We start from the raw sequence: 16,122 nt of genomic DNA, 5'->3' as shown, positions 1-16,122 counted from the left end.
GCATATTTGCGGAATACACCACGCCGCCGTTGACCCTGGCCATTGACCGAGCAACCCAACGTTCCTACCAGCTCCCTCCGCAGGAATGTGTTTGGCCATGTCTTTAAAAGTTTTTTGGAAGAGCCCTTAGTGTCACAACGCACGAACCGTCACCGTTTCACACAAATCACATTTGAGAGGTTTATTTTGACATGTACAGATGAGACCAAAATGAGTATTGAAAATCGGACGTTAAAAATTGACGGCTTTGAAATTCCGCTTGTGTCAAAAATCAATGATTAAGGCCCCACGGAGAAGTGTTGATATAGATCTTGAAAAATGAAATAAAAAAAACTTCCTTTGCGCCGGCACAAATTTCTGTGCTGGCGGCATTACAGACTTGTGCCTTTGCAGATAACCCACGTTCAAGATACATTTCGTTTCTCTCCCATACCCTCTTCATGTGAGCCTACAGGAAAAACATGACACGGTCACGTAAGGGTTCGTTCCACTAATGGGGTTTGGTTTGCGACATTGCACTTCCGAGATGATCTCTCAAGCGAAATGCTGAGGGAGGGTGGCGTTTGTGCACAGACTGCCCTATATGACATCATAACAACAGTCTGGACCACTGGACGGGTTCCGCAGGATTGGAAGGATGCCCTGGTGGTCCCCCTCTTCAAGAAGGGGGACCCACACAGACTGTAACAACTACAGGGGCATTTCAGTCCTCAGTGTGCCGGGAAAGGTCCTGGCAAGGATTATTCAACATTGCCTTGCGAGGCACGCTGAGGAGAGGAATCGGGTCACGTGCACGGTCTTTGCTGGTCACATGGCACGAGGGGGGCCCCCCCCCACCCCGTTAGACATTCTGCCGGCCCATGGTTGGCATGTTCACGGTGGGAACTCTCTCCGTTGCATCCTCTGCCTTCCACTGTGCGGTCACCGTCTTGAGCTGCGTGTAGAACTGGAAGCCCTGTGCACGCGCACACGCACACGGCCGAGGTTAGTGAGAACAAACGGAATAAAGAAAAACAAATTCTTGATCTTTTAACGTATGGGTGGGGAAAGTTATCCCTCCGGAGGACCAATTAGTCATGTCCAATGTGAATTAACAGTAGATCAGAGCGGCCCTCCCCCGCCCCCCGATTTAAATCTGCAACCCGAAAAATAAACATACTTTTGCAGATACATCTCCTAGGCTATGCATCTCGGGCTCTCCAACGTAATCATTACGAGAGCCCGTGCCTCCTGTTACAGAGCTCAAGCATGAACGCTCAGCTTTATACAGGGAGGAATTAACAGTTCCTCACTGCCCACCAGGGATTATTTGTCTGTGTCTGTCGTGCATAGCCACGCCCTTGATTTGTATTTCATAGAGCGCTTTGGGCGGGCTCAGCACCACGTGACGCGCCGCCCCACGCAGCTTGCGCCGCGTGACACGGATCGCACGAATGCGCTGTCCAACCAAGTTCCTACCTGCCCACTTCGAAGGAACGTGTTCTGGAAAGTGCCAAAAACCTAAGTGTGTGAGCAATGCTGCTGCATTGATTTTGTATTGCAAATTTGCAACAGTCACACCCGCGATGGTGTCACTACAAGGTGGTGTGGTGATATACCTCAAAGCCAGTTAAACATATTTTCTCATCAGGGAAACTTCAAACTCAAGCCAGATATAGCCCAGAACACAACAGCCTTAGGGTAACCGGTGTTCAAAATGGGAGCGACGTTCTTGTGATGACGAACGAGTCACTTTTTTTTTTGAAACCGACGTGACAAATTTTTTAAAAACCACGGATACGCGGCGAGAGTCGTCTACCTGCTTGCCGTAGAAGTTCACGTCCCCACGGAACGAACCCCTGGAGCCGGTGAAGGAAAACATTGGCAGCGGCACTGGAATCGGGACGTTGATACCGATCTTGGGAGTAGGGACAAAAAAGAGTTTACGTATCAGTTCCTGCGATAACCGATGTCGAATGTGCAGCAGGTATTTAAGCATTCAAACGCAACGGCAATTCCCAATGTCTCGCGTTTCAGGGCGACGATTCGATTCAAATTTTGTTGTGATTTTTAAAAAATCTCGTTCGTAAAGTTACGTTTTTTATATATTGCGTGCAGTTTCACTCACTCCACGAGCCACTAACAGTAATATAATTTGCTAATAATATGCATAAATTGGAAATAAATTATTCTTATACTCAATTTGACGACTGTTAAGCATAACTGTAAGAACTGCATGCACTGCGAGTGAAATAATTCAACCGATGTATCGTTGCTTGCAAAGAATCGTCGTGATTCAGGGTTTGCGATTCGATTCGCGAATCTATTTCCGTTTCACACGGCAGTGAACGGCAGCTCCTCCAGTTACAGCTTCGGAGGGTAAACGTGAACCAATTAGAAACAACGCACTCAATCAAAAACAGTCAACGTCCACTCTTAACAAGCACGCGATTGGAAGCACGCATCACGATCACAAAAATTAATTTCAAATTGACGAAACGCTTCATCGCCTCTAGCTTAGTTCCATCCATATCACTAAATCCTTTGCGAGGGGGGGGGGGGTGAGGTTAGCATCCTCTCACCTGGCCCACGTCAATTTCGTGCGTGAACTTCCGCGCAGTCGCGCCGTTGTTGGTGAAGATGGCCGTGCCGTTGCCGTAGGGGTTGCTGTTGATGACGCTCACGGCCTCGTCAAGGGAATCGGCCTCCAGTACCAGCAGCACCGGCCCAAAGATCTCCTCCGTGTAGCACTTCATGTGCGGCTACGCGCGGGGGAGGGGGGGGGGAACATCCACACGGGAGTTAACGCAAATTGGTTACCGTCGCCGCGAAGAAGATGGAAACTTCACGACTGTGGAGCTGCGACGACTGTTGCCACGGAAGGAGCTGGAGGGCCGCAAAGACCGCAGCGTGTCCTTTCAACGCGACACAAACTAATTTGATAACTGCTCGAAACTGCCGAACTCCTGATTAGCACGGTTTGCTACGTATGGTGCGGTAGAGAAGTTCAACACAAGTGGATAATGACACAAAGTGACAATCTTGGCATTCGCATTTCAAAGATAAAAAATCCCCTCGGCTCAATTTGTCCAATCCAGCCTTGACTGAAAACAGCATGAAGGCAAATAAACGAGGACGTGAGCGACGAGGTTAACGTTTCACCCAGATGGTTGAACAGTCTTCCCCCCCTCCCCCCACCCCTTGCCAACTCCCGTCTCGTCCTCACCTTGACCCCGGTGATGATGGTCGGCCCCACGAAGTTGCCGCTCTCGTAGCCCTTCACCGAGACCTTGCGCCCGTCCAGAATGATGCGGGCGCCCTCCTTCTCGGCGCTGCCCACCAGCTCGCAGACGCGCGCCTTCGCCTCCGGCGAGATCAAGGGACCCAGGTCGGCGCCGGGTTGGTCGCCTGCGCCCATCGACAAACGATCCACCCACGCCAGAGGTCGCAACCGGGTACCCGATACCCGTACCCTACCCGATACCTGTTTGCGACCCTGGTGCGGCCGGGTGCGGGTATGGGTAGACCGCGAGTCACTGGCGAGTAACTGTTTGTCACTCATTTCCCAACGTCTGGTCTCTTCTCACAATTCAAGTTCCTAGAATCAACACACCCGCGCCTGCGACATGGCTTCATCCCAGAGGTCGCAATCAGGTACCCGATACCCGTACCCTACCCGTACCCGGCCGGGTACGGGTAGGGTACGGGTACGGCCGGGTACGGGTACGGGTACCCGTTTCCGACCCTGGTGCGGCCGGGTACGGGTAAGGAATCAAAACCCGTTTGCGACCTCTGACCCACGCCCAATGTAGCAGCAGAGAAACACACACAGTGGGGGGGGGGGGGTAGTGAAGGTCAAGGGTTCCTTCTCTTTGTGGAGAGGCAATACTGGTTTGCATTGCCGAGTTGTACCCCCCCCCCCACACCGTGGGAATGTCAAATTTCCAACACTGGTCAGTCGTGTTCAGCAATAGGTCTGGCAGCCTCCGAGGTTATGCTGCCCATGAAAAGATAAGCCTGTCCTACAGATTCAAAGTGAAACCTCCGCTACCAAACCGGAACTCGTCATAGGCACACTGCCCAGGTATGGAAATTCCTCCACTGTATCTGAAAACTGCCTCGTTACTCATGAGGTGGTACAGTGTTTGTCGACATAAAAAACCTAGGCATGCGCTTTGTTTTAGTGGGGCCGATTGGTGACATAGCAGTAGAGTTAGGGACTGTTGATTTGGGAGACTCTGCTCCTGACAAAAAAACAGATCCACGGCATAGCCTTAACAAGACTGGGCAAGTGCTGCGAGCGAGCGCCTACTGAACACGCGCACGCAGCCACAATAGCACAGCAAACTGCATTCTAGATTTGAAGCTTTCGTGACTGCAAGGATTCATATTCTTAGGTTTTTTCGGTAAAGTCACCATACAGCAAACTGCATTTCAGGCCCGTACCGGCATTGACGCGCAGCTTCTTGGCTCTCTCCACGAGCTCGGGCAGCCAATCACGAGCCCCCCCCACCATGACGGCGGTGGACAGCGCCATGCACCGCTGGCCCGCCGCTCCGAACGCCGCGCCCACCAGCTGGTTCAGCGTGTTCTCCTTGTTCGCGTCCGCCATCACCACGCCGTGGTTCTTGGCTCCCTGCGCGGGTTCAGCGGCAAAACGAACGCGGGCCTCTTGGTCGATCGTTCGCGCGAGTCGTTCGTATGCTCGTGCATCCGTCGGTCCGTCCGTCCAGCAGCATTCATAACAAACTTTGCGACTGCGTTTTAATTATGCTACTGCAGCACCCCCCAACTCCAACCCTTATTCTTTTTAAGAATTTTTATTTGTGCAAGATATCTCCATTGCTATTAAGCAACCTCTTTGAAAATGCTTTCGAGCCCGCACTGCGATGAACATTCCTCTCGGCAGAGCGGGTGGGAAAGTGCTGCCCCATGCAGCGTCGAAATTAGGTCACTTGAAGGGATCTCAGAGTGATCGCCCCTTCGGTGTGCTGTACTCTAACACAAAGGGGGTCGTGTTGGAGAATGGATTCTTCGTTTCCTGACGCGACACCGATAGCACAATTAAGATAATATTGGGCAAAAAAAAAAGCCCCAAGTTGTCGCCCATCCATTACACGATCCTCTCCTGCTTTCTTGTAGGACTCAATCGGAGCATTCAACCGTGCAAGGGAAATGTGCGCAGAGAAGCGCGCACACGCGTGTACAAATGCACGCAAGAGTAAGGCATGTAATCGTGCACATGCATCCTTATTAAACTTTGGGGAGAAAATTGGTATTTTTTAAAATATATAAGACAGTAACGAGGACTGCGAGACCAACGCACCATGTTGCACTGTACGCGCTTGCCGTTGGCAGAGCCGCGGGTGTGGATGTACTCCCCGGCCTGGTTGGAGCCCACGAAGCTGATTGCCTTGATGGCCGGGTGGTCGCACACAAACTTCACGGCTGTCAAGAAGCATAGACACACACGTGCAATAATGACACGGGGAGAGTGTGATAACAAGCAGGCTTTCATGTAAAGGCGTTGCCGTTGTTTCAGTGGCTTAGGCGAGGCCCTGGACTAGTTTGGATATTTTCCATGGCTGGGAATCAATGCACTAATCACTATGCCGTATTCCACATACACAAAGACAGACTATGAGGGCAAGTGTCATCAATGTGTTCGTATTAAGGCCAACAAGGCGCCCGAGGGTGTGGTGGGCTAACACTACGCCCGGTCGCCTTCGTCTCCCCAGTGGCGATGTTTGCACAACGCACCAGGTACAAAATAAAGGTTCAAATCCACCTCGGTGACCGCTTCAGATATTCGTAAAAAATATTAGCCGTTGCCACGGAATTGAATCGCGTTCATAACTCATTGCATCAACCACTACGCTACCGCTCCAGTTCCACACACACATACAAATACCCCTCCCATATAGTCTTCAACAGACATTTGGGGCAAGTGCTGTTATAGTGGAAACCTATGAAAGTCAGAAGAGGACATGAAGGGATGGGTGGCCAGGACCACGTCCACCCACCTTTGTCTCCCTAGTGGCAATATTTACATCTCGCACCAGGTACTCAGTTGAGGGGAAGTCCACGATTGGTTCAGATATTCACCGCCGTTATTGTTCGCGAGCGAGACTCTAACTCGGCTGGCCGGGTTCAAAGTGCAGCGTGCTAACCACTGCACTACCCACTCCCCATACAGACAACAACCGCCATTCGCCACTAAGTGGCGGTGGACGTCACCACGGCGCTTGTGCCGGGCTACAATGCACTTTAAGGCCACGTAAAATGTCGAACGCTTACTGGCAGGAGGTCATGGGACAGACCCGGGTGCCATGGGTTGATTGACTGCGATGACTGGTCGAGGGACCTACTGGCGGAGCCAGTGGGGGGGGTGGGGTGGCACGTGCCCCCCCCCAATGATCCGATCGAAATTCCTAATTGAGGTTTATTAGTAATAAATCGGCATTTTGCGACCCCCACTGCCACTGTGTAGCTTATTATTGAGTCCATAATTGGCAATAAGTAACGGCAAAGCAGTTATAAGTGACTCAGAATTGTGCGCAGTTGCGTATACAGTACACAACTTCCCTGAAGGCATTCACCTTCAGCGAGCGCGATGCCGATCACACAACGCGGTTCGAATTCGACCCTCGATCGATGACTGCGCCATCGCGGCACACGCGTCGAATAAAAAGCAAGGGACAAGTCCTTACTTACTAACAACTCCTATCATTTTTCATTGCTGGAGGGGTTGCCCCCCCTACCTGAAAATCGTGGCTCCGCCATTGGATGCACCACCTGTGCTCCCTACTGTGCCAACTTGCTGTATTTTAGCCACCCGGCGCTCCGCTCATTGTTGTGAGCGTCGCTCCTCTGCCCTCCGTTGTTGCTGGAAAGCGACTGCCTCCAACTGTCCAGTAACGTCCTTCACGAGCCTCCTCCACAGAGGCCGATTTTGACACCGCTGCTACCAGTCATCGGCAAGTCCACTCAGCTCCACATCCTCTTGTACCACATCACTCCATCTCTTCTCTAGCCCGTGCCGCGCCCGATTAGCACCCTCTATCAGGCCGAACAAAACCTGTTTAGGTGTGTGGTGGCTGGACATACAGGCTACACACAAGCACACGCAAATACAGACACGCGTACATCCGCACGCGTGCAAGCGCGGCGTGCGCGAGGTCCCGTACCGTCGTGCTGTCCGTGGATGATGTTGAGCGTTCCGTCGGGGGCGCCGGCGTCCTGCAGGAGTCGCGCCAGCAGCATGGCGGTGCCCGGCACGCGCTCCGACGGCTTGAGCAGGAACGTGTTTCCGCACACGAGCGCCACGGGGAACATCCATAACGGGATCATGGCCGGGAAGTTGAAGGGCGTGACGCCGGCGCATACGCCGAGCGGCAAGCGGTACGTGTAGCTGTCCATGTCGCGCGCGATCGACGGCAGGGTCTCGCCCAGGACCAGCGAGGTAATGCTGCAGCAATGCTCCACCACCTCTGTGGGCAGCAGTGTCGGACCGCTCAAACAAACACGCGCACACAAATGACAAAAGATCCACCCCTCGTGTGGCCTACACAGGCTGGTGGGGGGGTACGTGCTGTTAGCGAGCACCTATGAAGGCCGTAGTGCCACACCAGGGGATGGTGTGGCAAACAGCATTCCTGGACACCTTTGTCTTACCAGTGCCGATCTTAACACAACACACACTCGGCATGATATTGAAGCGGTGAGTGCATCAGGGCAGGAGACTCACGCAGCCCTCGGAACACATCTCCCTCCGCATCCGCCAGCGTCTTGCCCTGCTCCTTTGTGATGACCTTGGCCAGTTCTTTCTGAACGAGGCCACACGCACACACGGGTCTACGTTTATAATACAATACAATTTGGACTTTTTCGCGCCTAAATGCGACTGCATCTTAAGACATATATCGGAAACAATCCCGCAACAGCTGGCTTCAAATGTGTGGCAATGGTTAGAGCTTTGCTTGTTTTCACAGTTTGTTTCTTTTTTTTTTAAACCATTTCCCCAATGTTATTCCAATGGTGATATCAGCATCATATCACTGAGGACAAATGTTCATGCAGAACACCCAATGTTAGAGAATAGCCGGTGGAAGCAAATATCATGGAACTACTTATAACCCTTTCCCATTCCGATGACGTATGTGTATGTCTTCAGTGTTTCTTACAATTCCGTTCTGATAATGTACGCGTACATGTATAAAATAATAACTTTATCGGTACGTCTCCAGGTTGGAAGACGTACCGAGGCTCCCACAAGGCCACGCGGGAGGGTGTAGAAGAACACAGTTTGGCGCCAGCTATCACCCAGTGAGGTCATGCCGCTTGAGTTCTCTGCGGTGAGTACGGTAACAATGTCTTAAAAATAAACGGTGGTACGCCTCCCTAAATGAAATTGACGCTAAACGCTTGCGCGTTCAGCGGTGAACGGAAACCCACCCTACCACTTGCAGACGTCTCGGTACGGGAAAGGGTGAAGAGACCAATACAAGTGACCTCAACCGTTATCCACCCCTAGGGGCAGGGGCGGTTTCTTCATTAGGGCGATTGGGCGACGCACCACCAATGTCATTCAACCACAGAGTCACGCTAGCCGTCACTGTGCCTCTGGATATAGTCCAATCAGCGTCATGTCCCGTTCTGTGGAGTACCGCCTCTTTTTGGGCGATTTCACTCCGGCTGAGAATCGCCCAGAGTGGTCCCATAGACTTACATTCAAAGATGTTTTTTTTCGAACGGGGGGCGCTGCAATGCATTCTCTATGCTTCCGGGAGGGCTCGCACTAACATGCTTACGTCATCATACGTAAGCACGTTGCATCCAACAATATTATTTGTCGCCACCTAGTGGAATCTTTAATAAAAGAAATTTGAGTGGATTGTATTAATAGTGAGTATAGAAACAAACAAGATGTATTGTAAGAGTCACTTTATTTTTCATTAATATTAAAGAAGTGAAGTTGCCTTTACATGCTTAAGCTGTTAATTTATCCTTTGCATGGGTGGACCTTATCCTTATAAATCATCCAGACATTTGCCCCCCCTGAGAGATTTTGCAGGAGCCGCCACTGCCTAGGGGAGCTGCACGACAGTGTGGCTTCGGCACGACAGCCGTGGAACGGCGAACTCACAATGTTGTCCTTGATGAGCTGCTGGTACTTGAGGAAGACCTGCTGGCGTGTGAGCACCGACGTCTCCGACCACGGTCCGTAGGCGCGCTGGCACGACTCCGCCGCGGTGTTCATCTCGGCGAGCGTCGCCTTGGGCACGCGCGTCACCACCTCGTTCGTGGCCTGAAATCGCGGCGTTCACCGAAGCGTCGCCGGCGCGTTAAACCGACGAAGGTCGATACGGGAGCAGAAAAGTGCATGAAAAAGCAACATAATGGAACTGCAAGGCCGTGAGAGGTGGTAATGGTATGAGGAATTCATCCAGCAGCGGATAGAATGGATTGATAATGAAGAGCAGGCAGTGCTGCAATTAATTACCTCAACTAACAATCAGAACAGAGGTTTTTTTGCATTAGATCATGAACATGTAAGTGTCGTTAAACCTGCCACCACCTGACACATCAGTAAGGTTTGTCACGTAACCAAAACATGCCAATTAGTTACTACGGTGTGTTGGAGAGTAAACCCACAACATTTACAATTCGAGGACGACATTTCACCAGTAATTACAACCTCGACAAGCGACAAGCCTAATGAGGCTGGTTGTAGTTACTGACGAAATTAATTACTGGTGAAATGTCGTACTCGAAATGTTCCTGTTGTGGGTTTACTCTCCAACACACCGGTGTGCTGTACTAGGAACGAATTGCCATGTTTTGTTTCGCGACAAACCTTACTAATTGGCTGCGTTGGTTGGAGGCGGGTTTTACGACATTTATATTTATGTGATCTAACCCAAAAACCTCTATTATGGATAATATTGGTCGCAAAAGCCTACGTGTTAAACTCTTTGGTTCTTTCGGTAAAGTCACGTAGGTGAAAATAATACAAATAATAAACTTTACCGAAAGAACCAAAAAGTATGGATCCTTGCAGTCACGAAAACTTCAAATCTAGAATTAAACAATCAGAAACTCACAAGTTCAAATCCCATTCTGGAATGGGTTCAGCAGGGGTTGATACATTTTTATCAACATTGCTTATTCCATAAAGACACTGGTCACCTATCACAAAATAACGTGGAATTTCCAGCACCAGAAAGCACGACAAACAGGATTCGATTATTGAATCGAATCGCGAACCACGAATTGTCACAATGTAAATATTTGTGGAAGGATGGAAAATTATTACACGGTTACTTTTTAATAACAGCGGCAGAGTTCAGCTTAACCTTGAACACCAACACGTGCCCTCCAGCTTTTAGAGTTCTGTAACCACATATTCCAGCCGACAGCTGAGCGAAGAATATTAATTCATTAAATTACAATACTTATCTAATCTCATCGAGCCGTTTGCATCCCCATCATACCAGAGTTGCCTCATCTTTATTTAATGCTCCCAGAGTAGATTTCACAGCCAACTTTCAAAGGGTTCAGTGCCAAGTCCATATGAAGATCATAAAATGTGCTTGCTCAGACAGTCCCGTTGCAAAGTCAACTTTGCAATTAAAAAAATATGCATTGGAGTGACTGTACAGTATAATGGTACAGAAGTTTTCAAGTACACAAGGAAGCATGGGAAAAGTACAGGTTTGGAATTTCATGAAGACACAGAAAGAGGAATGCATGGATTGGAGTGAATACACAGGTTAGAACTCAAAACAAGCAAGTAGGCTTGGGAAGGACATGCCGCTTGAAAGGATGATGGCGGGTGGGCGAGAATAATTACTGAGTAGCAGCCAACGGAGGAGGGCGATGGGCCCGAGAGGAGACCCACTATGGAGATGGAGTGCTGAGTTCAGCTCGTGTGCAGATGCTGGGATGATTATCGTGACGAACGGCGGACGGATTGAGAAGGCTGCCTTCATCCAGCAGTGGATTGGTCATGGCCGATGATGATGATGGTGACGATGCATTGGGGTGAAAGATTTCGAGTGAGAGATGTAAATGTCTGAGCGTACAACTCCCTTGCTTGTGCGTATTTGTGCAAGTAATGCGACGCACAAGCAAGCTGTGGGTCATGTTCCAGGTATGCACTAACATGCAACTAATTAAACCACTTACTGGGTTGTGCACATCCAGCCATTCTGAGGTGGTGGAGTCGAAAAACTTTCCGTCGATGAACAACTTTGTGGTTGGCTTTGGAGAGACACGCACAACGTACAGGAGAGTGCATGCATGATCCATGAACCATTTGCATCGCACACACCACTGTTAAAAGCATCCGTTCAGTGTGTGCGTGTGATCGTACCTACAAAGCAGTATATCATTCCCGGGTATGACGTTATGTGATCACCTAACAAACACGTCGCTGAGGAAGGCAACTTTCCTTCCCGAATGGCTCAGGAATTCGAGCATGAAGTTGGGTGTTGTAAGGAAGGCAGGGGGGGAGTGAGATGGGTTTGGGTGAACTTGAGGCATGAGTCTGCCCTCAGGCAGAAACATTTGAGAACATTTAGATAATACTTTAAGCCAAACTAAATGAAATCTCATTCAATAAATGAAACTTTTTAAAAGGTAAAAAAAATTGGACGTGTAAATGTATAACACGTGTAATGCATTTATAACACCAGTGTTATTTTGACCTATGGCATACAATTAAGGGGTCCACATAATTATTCACTCTTCCGAGTGATATCAGGAATGCCAACACATTGAAATATTTAAATACAATTTTAATAATCCATGCGAGATTACATTTGAGCAGGATTGTGAAATGGCTTTTTAAAGTATTATTACAAATAACCCTGGGATGCTTTGCAAGGAGAGCATTATACAACAAGCAAACCGTCATCACCGGCCTGTAACTTCGCACTGCAAGGCAAAGCCCCTGTTCCAAATTCTTTTACGACTTCCTTTCCCTAGTTGTTCTTGTCCAGTAGTGGGGGAAACTCTGTTGTGTAGGCACACTGCGAGATAAGTGTACGAGGAGTCGTACTCACAGCTCCAGAGGAGTACAGCCTTGCCGCAGCGTGGACTCCCTGCAAAGAAAAAAAACAGAAAAAAGGCACATCACAGGTTAATAATAGTTACGTTTGTCAAAACACAAATGGGTGAAGGTCTCCCCGCGATGTGTAGGGTCATGCGAGTTGACTGTACTGCACGTAGCTGGGTCAGTTCGGGTCCGGGAGGGAACGAGCTGAGTTTGTTTTTTATGTCACTCACCACTGATGCTAGCCATGACCGGTAATTTAAATGAATGTATGTGGGTTATGAACAGTGTGCTGGACCATGTACCCCCACAGTTAAATAATTGAGCATTACCGAATCTGCAGTCCTTTATCAAAACAGCACACTACTGGATGAAGGCCTTGTCACACCGTGTGGGTCATATGGGTTGTTTTGACTATACTTCACCACACCGGTCAGTGCGGGTGGGTCACGCCAGGCCACACGAGTGGTTCGGAGAGCACTTGCCACTGATGTTAGCCATGGCTGGAAACTTGGAAGGCCAGATTTATAGTGCAGCACGCGCATTCGCTTGACTAATAGTTAATGAATCGCATAGTCTTTAAGCGTGGTTCTCATTTAAATCTGTCATCAGCAAAAATGGTTTGTTTGTCATTGCCAACCAATGGAAAAAGGGGGTGTTGTTCCAATGAGCCAATCCGCACGTCCATTTCGTAGAAGTCACGGCCCATGAAAAAAAAAACACATTACCAAGCGCCAGTGTCCATGGCTGTTAAACTGCTGGTTATCCAGACCGCAGGACTTGCCTCTAGATGTATAAATTGCTTTCGTGGAAACAGAATATTAATACCTGTACAGAGGTGTATGTTTAGCGATGGGCTTTAATGTTTAAAAGGCCGCTGTAAATGATTATTCATACGAGAGGCCTGGCTCACTGAAAGAGATAAGTGTGTGTTCTCCAAAACTTATTTTGGGTTACAACATTCGATGCCTTACTGACAAGAGATACAAAACAAAATCCAGTAGAGTTTTCAGAAGAAAACAAAACCCAATTACATCTCATTTCTATGCTATCGGCATACCCCGTTATCATTGATTTTACCCGAAATTAACTCTGTCACTTATGATTGCAAGTTGTTGCGAGTCAGTGACTGCTTTAGTGTTAAAACATGGTGCTGTATTTTTGGATAGTGTGTTTATAATATCATTTGGTGTAGATATCCACATTTATTTAATATTTTTCTTCTGCAGTTTTTATTGAAAATGCAATATTTAATATCTCAAAAACCTGATGCGATAGACAAAAACTGATGCCAGATTTGGAATCAGCACCCCAAAATTACATTAAACCCGTTGGAATACCTTGTGCCAGAAACACGTGTGTTGACCAGTGTTATGCGTATTGTTATTGGGTGTCCCCGGCGCCTTTGTATGAAATGAGGATCATCGCCTGAAACGTCGACTATTTTTTTTCTTCCCCTTTGTAAAGCCACATGAGCATCACCAAATAATAAATAAAAACATCATTGGACATTTGGATTCGTTATAATCTTACAATAAGTTGCGAAATAAGCCATTTCAGGGCCGCGTGAACTTGACTCTGACGGGGAATGTGTTTACACTTGAACGCAATGCACGGCATTTAACAGCTGCAAACGCACGAACTTGTTTTAACTCTACACTTCTACCTTCGAAGTTAACACAACGCCTTGTAGCAAACCACATCGTCCACAAAACATCGTCCACAAAAATGTATATCAATAACAGCTTAGCATTAAAATGCAAAAACGACAAATCGCACGCAAGGCCTAAAAAAAACGTAGAGACCGCGGACCCCCCCGTCTTGCCTAGCGGCTCTACCCAGGACCCCCCCCCCCCCTCAGGCGGCTCTGGCCTGGGGCGATGCCACCTCGCACGGATGGGGGGGGGGGCTTTGCCTGACAACCAAATCGTTTAAATAAATTCGCATCGTAATCACGCTGCCATCGCAATGCCACCACCTAACGTCGCCTTATTTATTGTTAACTGCTGCACCACTAAAACTGACAGCCGAAGAACATTAACAAAGCTTACCCCCAAACCCGCGTCTCGCATGTAACAAAGACGGCGGCGCTGTTAGCGAGCACCTAATAAGGCCAACACTACGCCCGGCCACCTTTGTCTCCCTCCGTGGCGATGTTTCACACACCGCACCAGGTACTCGTTTGAGGCCGAGTCGACCTAGGCGAGGACCGGTTCAGATAATCGTCACCGATGTTGGCCGCGAGCAGGAATCGAACTCGGCTCGCCGGGTTCGATACCGCAGCGCTAACCACTACACCCACCGCTCCCGCGCACATCCGAGCACCACGCAACGCAAACTCTCAATACATTTTAAGCACTTTAACATTATCCTTCACTTCACAGACGTGAGTTTCACAGCGGAGATGTTGCCTGTGCAACTTTAACATCGACGGCGTGCAAACATTATCACGGTACTGCGTGCCACATCACCACCACCACCACCTTGTAGTGCCCCGCCACGCCTTTGAGGAGGAACGCCATGGTGAGACTGGTGCGGTGCAGAGGTCGGAGAGAGCGGTGCTCTCCTTTTAGCCAGCCAGGCTCAGCCAATCGCCTCTTCTCCTCGAGCTCACGCCCACAACCATCCCCCTCTCTCTCTAACCATCTCTCTCTCTAACCATCTCCCTCTCTCTCTAACCATCTCTCTCTCTAACCATCTCTCTCTCTTACCCCTCTCTCTAAACTCCCTCTCTCTAACCATCTCCCTCTCTCTCTAACCATCTCTCTCTCTAACCATCTCTCTCTCTAACCATCTCTCTCTCTCACCCCTCTCTCGAAACTCTCTCTCTCTAACGCAAATTCGTGAAGCGTTCCATATTTTTTCATGCCGAGGGGGAGAGTGACTTTTTGAAGAAATGGGGGTGCGCCAAGGACGCTCTGTGTACAGTTGTGCAGAATGCACTGATCTACACGTTTTGACCCCCCCCCTCCCCCCCGTTTCTTGTCCAGTCGTGCAGGACTGACGCCGCTGTTCGCTTTATGGTGATTGTCACTGAGACTGAACGCATTTAATTTGTCACTGGTTGCAGAAATGGTCACTTCCGAGTGGCTTACAAGGCACAGCAATATTCCAGCGCAATTTGCGCTGGGGAAATAAAGTTTTCAAAAGTCAAAAGTCTCTTACCTCTCTTTTTTTACGATCAGTGGAAACAAGACGATGCTCGGTGTATTCGGCACTTTGCATCGTTTATCATTTCGTAATTAAAAAAAAAATGTTTAACCTAGCTTTATGTAAAACCCTCACGCCCACAACCATCTCTTACCCCTCTCTCTCTCTCTTACCCCTCTCTCTCTTAAATTTAGATTTAAAGCTTTCGTGACTGCAGGGATTCATCTTCTTGGTTCCTTCGGTAAAGTCACGCAGAAGGGAAATAATAAAATAATAAAAATAAAACATAATAAAATAATTCTCACGACGTTTCGGCCACAACACAAGCAGCCGTCCTCAGGTGGAGAACAGGTCTGTTTCCATTCTGCGTGACTTTACCGAAAGAACCAAGAAGAACTCTCTCTAACCTCTCTCTCTTCTTTTCGCTGCAAAGCGCGTCGATTTGTAGCGTTCATTTTCATTTTTTTGTGTATTTCATATTTAAATCGCCTCCAGTGCAATTGCTGCTAGCGGCAATAAAAGTTGTTTAAAAGTCAAAGTCTTACCCCTCTCTCTAAACTCACTTTTTTTTTACGATCAGTGGAAACAAGAAGATGCTCGGTGTAGTCGGCACTTTGCTTCGTTCATCATTTCGGTTTTTTTGTTTTTTTTAAATGAAAGATTTCACGAAAGATGTCACGCTCTGCTCTCCTTCTTACCCCTTCCCTCTCTTTTTTTTCTCTACCCCCTCTCTCCCTACTCCATGTCTATGTTCCCCCTATGTCTTCTGTGGCCTCTCTCCTCTTCTCTCTCTATCCCCTCTCCACTCGCCTTCCCCCCCTCTCCTTCCACGATACAAAGGCAGTGGATGAATCACGATTTTCCAGCTCCTCGCGAGATTCGGTGATTCGCATTTGTCAATAACACTTGTTTTGCTTTTTGCAAATGACGACGTTTCG

The 16,122-nt window shown here is 48.7% G+C and overlaps 1 protein-coding gene across 1 annotated transcript; it reads right to left on the bottom strand.

The window, feature by feature from the left end:
* Positions 1–166: 166 nt before the first annotated feature.
* Positions 167–14,634, bottom strand: ALDH6A1 (aldehyde dehydrogenase 6 family member A1). The gene is made up of 12 exons (XM_061581495.1): positions 14,518–14,634; positions 12,045–12,083; positions 11,167–11,241; positions 9,125–9,286; positions 7,727–7,805; positions 7,167–7,469; positions 5,306–5,427; positions 4,426–4,615; positions 3,206–3,387; positions 2,562–2,741; positions 1,799–1,897; positions 167–955 (listed from the first exon to the last, which is right to left on the bottom strand). The coding sequence occupies exons 1-12, from the start codon at positions 14,554–14,556 to the stop codon at positions 842–844; spliced, it is 1,584 nt and encodes a 527-aa protein (XP_061437479.1). The 5' UTR covers positions 14,557–14,634; the 3' UTR covers positions 167–841.
* Between the last annotated feature and the right edge of the window lie 1,488 nt (positions 14,635–16,122).

The sequence above is a fragment of the Lethenteron reissneri genome, chromosome 8, assembly GCF_015708825.2.
Source record: "Lethenteron reissneri isolate LAM-NWPU_2019-01 chromosome 8, ASM1570882v1, whole genome shotgun sequence".
Classification (NCBI taxonomy): Eukaryota; Metazoa; Chordata; class Hyperoartia; order Petromyzontiformes; family Petromyzontidae; genus Lethenteron; species Lethenteron reissneri.
Note: the sequence above shows the minus strand (reverse complement) of the source record. Positions and strands in the feature narration are given on the sequence as shown.

Coding starts and splice junctions, on each gene's coding strand:
- ALDH6A1 (XM_061581495.1), bottom strand. CDS start 14,556: ATGGCGTTCCTCCTCAAAGGCGTGGCGGGGCACTACAAG. Junction 4,616..5,305: donor AGCGCGTACAGTGCAACATG/GTGCGTTGGTCT, acceptor GAACCCGCGCAG/GGAGCCAAGAACCACGGCGT. Junction 3,388..4,425: donor GAAGCTGCGCGTCAATGCCG/GTACGGGCCTGA, acceptor CGATGGGCGCAG/GCGACCAACCCGGCGCCGAC.